The sequence below is a fragment of the Montipora capricornis genome, chromosome 1 (assembly GCF_036669925.1).
Source record: "Montipora capricornis isolate CH-2021 chromosome 1, ASM3666992v2, whole genome shotgun sequence".
NCBI lineage: Eukaryota > Metazoa > Cnidaria > Anthozoa > Scleractinia > Acroporidae > Montipora > Montipora capricornis.
Window position 1 is genome coordinate 11,124,009 of NC_090883.1, and position 7,500 is coordinate 11,131,508.

The following is a 7,500-nucleotide window of genomic DNA, read 5'->3' on the forward strand; positions in this document are numbered from 1 at the left end:
TCTGCTTGGTTCCGCAAGAATTCTACGAAGGGTCCTGGAAAGCTAAGGCAGCTTGTTGCTGCTTGCCCAGGACATAACAGTGCAACAACAAGATTACTGTGATTTTAAACAAATAATAACAATAATAATAATAATATTTGATATTTCTTAGGCGCAAATTAACATGCGAATATGATCAGATGCGCCTTACAAAATGTAAAAAGTAAAACGAGGTTCTAACAAAAGTGCAGAATTATACCGAAGACCATAAGTGGAAGGATTCTTAATATGAATAAGATTACATATGTACTCAGGTGCATGACCATGTGTGGCCTTGAAAGTTATTAGTAATATCTTAAAATCAGTTCTGAATTGAACTGGTAACTGATGTATAGAGTATAACACGGGAGTTACGTGGCTTAAGCGCGGAATTGAACAAATCAGCCTAGCCGCTGCATTTTGCACTCGTTGCAGCTTCTTGATGTGAGTGGTCGGTAAACAATAAAGAAGACTGTTACAATCATCAATCCGTCCCATTATGAAAGCATGCACTAGTACCCTGGTGGACTTGATCGTAAGAAACTTCCTAATACGTCTTATATTTTGCAAATGATAAAAAGCAGCCTTGCATGTCTTAGCAATGTGTGTCACTAATCTCAGGTGGGTATCAAAGCAAGATCCAAGATTTCTTGCAATAGTAGCAGGAGCAGCGCTTACATCACCGACTGATAACTTCTCGATATGAACTTTGCTAAGCTGTTGTCGTGTACCGATTATTAAGAATTCAGTTTTGTCGTCGCTTAACTTTAACTTGCCAGTAATCATCCATGCTCTGATTGCCTTTATGCAGAGTTCCATCCCTTCAATTGCTTCAGATTGACTTGATGAGGTGTTAGGCTTGAAAGACAAGTAGAGCTGTGTATCGTCAGCATATGCGTGTGCAACAGGGAGACGATCTTTTATCACCTCAAATAACTTGCTAGAATAGATGGTAAGTAGCAGAGGTCCCAGACATGAGCCCTGAGGCACACCATATGGTACCTTTATACTGTCAGAAAGACAGCCTCCTGAAAAGACGCGTTGTGATCGGTAGGAAAGGTAAGACGCAAACCACTTCAGAGCCGTTCCTGTGATGCCAAGACTCGAATGTACACGACGAAGTAGGATTTTGTGGTCTACCGTATCGAAAGCCGCAATGAGGTCTAAAAGAACTAAAAGTGCTGGTGGTTCATATTCATTAGTATGCCATTCTGGACTTTAAGAGTGCAGTCTCGGTACTGTGGCCTTTTCTATATGCAGAATGAAACAGACGATATAGGCCAAGATCCATCATTCATTTTACGTTTGGTCAAATACAGCGCGTTCTGTCAGTTGTGATAGAAATTGAAGATTACTCACAGGTCGTAAGTTTTTGAATACCGGATCAAGACCAGCCTTCTTTAAGAGAGGGCTCACAAGGGCTTCCTTCCACTCCGCAGGGAAGTAGCCTGAGGACAGCGATGAATTCACTATGCCCGTGATGACAGGAAGGAGCACATCGAGACAACCGACGACCAGTGATGTTGGCATAGGGTCCATTAGGCAACACTTCTTAGCTAACTTCTTGATGAGAGCTCTTACGTCACTTTCAGTAAGATGGTAGAGGGAGCTTTAATGAAACGTGTGTCTGAGATGATGTGTCTTATCGGCAACACACTATTGTTCGCTTTGAAACACGTGTCATGTCGTGTCCAACCAGACTTAAGATGAGTGCTTGGCGCCATTTTGCTGGAAAGCTTCGAGCGCGCCTTGTTCTCCTCGCTTCGCAGAGTATTAGTGGTACAATTGTCTGCGATCGCTTCAGATGTAAATGGAACATTTACCTGTGGTGTTTACGATCGTTTGCGATAAGACCGACGCAGACAGCTTCCGATCGTGTCGCAGACCGTTGCAGATCATAGCCTGGTTTTTTGAGATGAAATATTTATTTATTTATTTATTGAATTAAATAAAAAAAATTCGTATGATTTGCAACGCTACTATTTCATAATTCTTTTTTCCAAGTTCACATTAAATATTTCAGGGAGAATTTCTATCCTAAAACACCACTTCAATGGGAACTTAACTGGAAAATTTGAACGGGACCCAACAATAGTGTTTTCTAACATATTTATCAACTTACAGTAAACCTTTCAGTCCAATGGTCACAGAAAATACATAGATACTGGGCTGCTTTTGCACTACTATAGCCACGTTAGTATGAAGTAGAAACAGTCTCTGTTAAAAACAATGCTGAACCGCGCTTTTAAACTTTCTTTAAACTGGCACTTTTTCCATCAAGAGTGCGAGCGCGTCAGGGAGATCTTCACACGTTTGCATTACCCAGAGCCCCTCATAACGCAGACGTATTTTCGGCGGTCGTCTGCGTTCGCAGTCTAATAGACACCTGACATCAACGGGATTCGACCTATGACCTCCGTGAGGTCGGTGAAATGCTCTACCAACTGCGCTAGCTATGAAGGCACTCAACTGGGAGCAGATCAATTTGTTAGACTCATTTGTTCTCGTGAAAGGAGTCAATAAAACTAGTCATAATCAAAGATTAGTGGAGTGCGTTCGATTTGTAAGGTATAGATTCAATAACAATAAAAGCGAGGTGACACGCGCTACCACCAACCCGGTGTGGCAAAAATATCACGCGGCATACGCACAACCATTTCACTCGGTCAATTAGCAGCCATGGACAGCTGTTTCGTCCTTTTTTTTTCGTGAAAAAACACAAACTCCTTTATTCAAATGATAAAAAACGCCTCTTTACAATCTCATAAGAAAAAAAATTAAAGAGTGGTTTATTGCGCATGCGCACAAAGAAACGCATAATGATGTCATAATTGCTCCGCATGGACTCGGAGAATTACAATTATCCTGCAAGGTAAGTTTACCTTTTGTCTAATTTTCAATTATCGTTCATTTTGGACAATAAAAGCTTGATAGGGATCATGGGAAATGAACATATTTCTCTTAAAAGCCAAACCCCAATGTCTGGATTCGCAGGACTCGAGACTGGGAACGTGTGATTAATAACCCATTCACTTAACCACCAGACTACCATATCACTAACTGCGAGGTTGTCATTTTTTTGCCTGCCGCTCTAAACGTGTATTAACACTCGCTAAGAAGCAAGCGTACACAGTGAAAAAATGTCGGTTACCAAACTTCTTTCGTTAAAAGTCCATAACTCACAAATGTCAATCTCTCTTGTTTATCATTGGCCCACCAGCTTGCGCCGCGGGTATTATTACTGGGTTGCCTATGGGCAAACCCAGTCGAGTCACTCCCCTGGTAAGTGGTGTCTTTGTGTATAGAGCCTTCTGCGCGTATTTTCTTAGGATCGAGAGGGTAGTGGAACTGCGTAGATTTCTCTCTGGTGGACACAGTAGAATCATTAACTTAGCCTGCAATGGCGTCGAAAGTCATGCAACGCGAATGGCGTTTTAGTGGATCCTTAAACAAAATATACCCTTATGGAGCTCAATAATGGAAAGTCAGTTGGATAAACTAGGCATGAATCTCAAAAGCGACGAGTACTGGACTTCGACAACAATCTATCGCCCGTCGAGACGAAATCAAAGTGAGCAGTATTTACCTGAAGTACATGGTAATTTGACACAATTGAGTTTCTTGTCTCACGCACGCACGCAATGAAATAGGAAGAGGTTTTCGCCTCTAAGAGCAAATATTTTGTTTGTTTCAAAAAAAATTTTCGCTGGAAAAGGATTCTGTGGTATTTTCTGCCTTTGTGAATTATAATATCATGTTGTGTATTGAATTTTCGAGCTTAAGGTTGAAATGTGATATGGGAGAAGTTTTTTAGTATTGCTCTGTAAGCAGGAAGGGTTCACAGGCCTGTTGGAAGCGTGCTTGAGTTTCAACAAAATGAGCCCCAAAATCAGTGAAAACTTGTGACGCAGATGAATATAAAGTAGCTGCTTCCAAAATTCCAAAATGATGGAATTACCTGGTGTGATAAATAACGTCGTACGCTTGGAGAGTAAAGTAAATTTTGACTTTGCATAAACAAGAGTTGGGCGATTGTGATCTTTGTTTTGACTTCGCTCATTTCATTGTCAAACTTTATAACACTTGACAGAAAAAGAAACTTACAAAAACCCGGTATCTTGCCATCATTTGACACAGATGCTTCACTGTTTGGCGAGTAAACATGCCGCGGTAACTTAATCACGGCGCCCGCTGAATTCCGGCCATGTCACTTTCGATTTTGCAATTTACTTGAACGTAGCAAAAATCTCCCAAAATGTTTGTCGCTGATCGTAACTTTTTATATTCTATATTCACGGTTCAAAATTAATGTTGTTTTCATGTCGTAAATATTTTATTCTCGATCGACCGTCCGGGAAACTTCCTTCTGCTCTTTCTGAAAACTGTGTATCAATAGTTTTTTGCTTTTTCATCATCATATTTGTTTTGCATAAAGCAAGCTAACAGAATCTGTACCTTGCTGAGTTCGCATTTGTTAGCGTTAATAGTATTTTCGGTCAGATGTTTTTTTTTTATGAGGGGTTTATTGTTTTGGTCTCCCATCCCAACACTAACCCCGCGAAACAGGGCTTGACTTAGAGGGCATGGGCACACAGGGTGAAAAGAAGTTGTGAGGGAACTTGAAAATTATCAACATGTCAGCCCAGAAGCCAATGTTTCTCGCTTCTCTTTTTTTTGTTATTCTTCAGAGACTGGAATGCTGTATTTCAATACCACACAATTCAGTGCCTTCTGATTTTCTGTAGCACGTACCACGCGACGCCTATATCACAAAAGAAACAAGTCCTACAAATATGGTTTTCACGTGACTTCGAATCGCCGCCAACAGTCTTTTGTTCTACAGAAGTCGTACGTTTCTCTATTGTTATTGGTGTCTCTAGAGATTGGTTGAAAACGTCCTATATGATGGCTTGTCATATATTGTCTCTTGCGAACGTTGGTTGGAAATGGTTGAGAAATCTTTTCAATTTGTTTTCGATTCATTGTCTTTTGATAATACCGGCTTTAGTTTGTATTTGTTTTTTGGCGTGTTTTGTCGTCCGGAGTCAACACAAGAACTTTAGCATTCAAATTTGTGTTTCAATGAAACTGCTACTTGTCACAAAAGCTTAAAAAATTCTCTTCTTCCAACGCCTCTCCATCTCTCTCGTCCCTCTCTTTAAGAAGTTGCTTGGTATCTGCAGATAACTGGCAAAACTTTAGCTAAAACCAAAAATGCTTCTTTCAGCTCTTTAGCGTATGCAAATTTGTGCTTGACGTTAGATGTGTGTGCTTTTTGTGTTTAGTATCGTATGAGCGATCTTTCTTCTCGACCACTTAGGCAGTCCATTATAAGTCCAAATTTAGTAATCCATACACCTGGTCTATCGAGAAGTCCATGGACTAGGGCTCGGTGAAATACACAAACAACACATCCAAGCTTACTATACACATATGCTTCACAAAAGAAGATCGACAACGAAGATAAATATCTGACCTGAACATTTCTTCACACGGCTTCACTCTGGTTAAAAATGTTAATTATTTTGTCAACTGTTCGACTATTTCCCGAGGCCAGCAAAGCTCTCCAAAAATAGCAAATGAAGGCAAGCTTCAATGGCAAACATGTCAGGCTCCTCCTTGTCAAAGAAAAAAGTCATTCTACTTGGGCCGCGGCCTCGTTTTTGTTTTATAAATTGGTCCATAGCTCTATGGCTGCATATAAAACCTGAATCAATATGTTTTTTTTTTTAATTTTAGTCAACAGCAAATCTGAGCTCGCTTTTTTCCATCATCGTGCTAAAATAAAGGCTTTCTTCTGTCTAAATTTTTTGTTAATGATCTCTGATAAACATGCTTATTCTGAAGCACGGTACCCATCAATCAAAGATGAGAATAACGCGCCGCTCGACAATGATATTCCATCATTCCGTACGAGGTTTTCTCTTCGTGGCACCAACGGCCGGTTGTCTTAAAACTTGTCGGAATTAGATAAAATGGTTTCCACAATGCTTTTAAAAGCTCGTTTTAGTGACTCTGAAGCTGTCCTTCAAAAATATTATCTGGTCGGATGTTCTAGGGGAATTTCGGTCAGGTCTGTCAAAGTAGTCATTACTTCTTCCGAAAAGTTCTAGCATCCGTGACGGACTTATTAAAAAAAAAAAATAACATTACTTTTTGCACGTCGTTCTTTTTCCCCGAAAATTTTAAGGGACGGTTGCGCTTAAGATACGATTCTCAAACAAACTCTGGCCAAAATGATAGAAGAAGTTATGATAAATCTTCAAATTTTATTCCAATGTCACAGTTGACTCTGCTCAACTCACTAGCGTTCTTCAATGTGGTTTCGAAATTTCTACGCACTCTTCACACTCTTCACTACTTTTCCGAAAAGGAAAATAGGAAGTCTGTTTGAGAAAAGTGTCCAAAATCTTAGTGCGCCTCGAAAAAGTCTGAGTTCGAATTTTCGAAAATGCTAACCCACCTTCTTCCGAAACAGATATTTACCGAAATTACTCCTAAAGTGCCCCCTGTTCTTTCACTGGATAAATCTTCTCATAAAATATTGAGAAAGTGTCTTCTTGTCAAAGGAAAGTTGTCTACTGCCTCGTGTGCGGCATATTTCTCTACGTCTGTAAAGGTCAACTTCGGCAAACGTGAGAGGTCCACGCTTGGATCACTGGAAAATCAAATTCGAATCAAACCAAGCTAAATAGCCACAATCTTCGATTTTTTTTTCGCATTTTGTACACATACAACTAGACTCAATTCTCAGCTATTTTAACTTATCGCCTAAAACTGGAAGACCTCGCCCTGGCAAAGGAAATCTTGCAAAAATCGAATGAATGAGTCTGCTTATCCGGATGAATCACGGAATCGATCAATTCATGAATAAGCTGAAATAAACTTTCGCCTAGCGCGTTAGAAGTGAAAAATGCAAAAGAATCGCATGATCAACACAGTAAACTTTCGGTATAATAATTCAAATTTGAGGAGTAGATAAGGATCTTTTTTTTTCCGACCACAAACTGCTGTAAGAATCCCACGAGCAGCCATTGTCACTGAGTAGCAAACCGATTTGTTTGCCCCTGCGCATGGCGGAAAAGATCACGCGACTTACTTAGTGCAAGGCGCCTATTGTTAGGAATCGATGATTCAGCATTCCCAAAATAGAGCGCAGGAGACAAGAAAAATCTAGTTTGGAAAGACTAAATAAACTGGAGCACAAGTCTTAGAAATCATTTATACTTGCATTTTTGCTTCCATTTCATAGAAGAGTTTCCTGAAAGCATCAGTGCATAATGGGCATTCCAGCTAGCTCTGCTTTTTACTGGGATTCTTGTTGGGACAACTGCCAAAACGTCTGTGTGCAACAACAAAAAACCCTGGGATGAGTAAACCCCAGTGTAACGTGTAATAACAACTTTTACGCCGGACCACACTGCTGTAAGAAGATCGAGCAGCAACTCACTGAAATCAAAGAAGCAATCGCTGCGCTCAAAA

At 40.2% G+C, this 7,500-nt stretch overlaps 2 protein-coding genes across 2 annotated transcripts in view; both read left to right on the forward strand.

Moving 5' to 3' along the window:
- The window catches only part of LOC138057834 (uncharacterized), a 1,437-nt gene extending 1,391 nt beyond the window's left edge, over nt 1–46 (forward strand). Inside the window, exon 1 of the mRNA XM_068903744.1 lies at nt 1–46. This exon is cut by the window's left edge and continues 1,391 nt beyond it. Within this exon, the coding sequence (XP_068759845.1) occupies nt 1–46 (46 nt within the window).
- A 946-nt stretch (nt 47–992) lies between these two features.
- LOC138057844 (fibrinogen C domain-containing protein 1-like) overlaps nt 993–7,500 on the forward strand; it is an 8,559-nt gene continuing 2,051 nt past the window's right edge. Inside the window, exon 1 of the mRNA XM_068903753.1 lies at nt 993–1,077. Within this exon, the coding sequence (XP_068759854.1) occupies nt 993–1,077 (85 nt within the window). The remainder of the gene's footprint in view (nt 1,078–7,500) is intronic.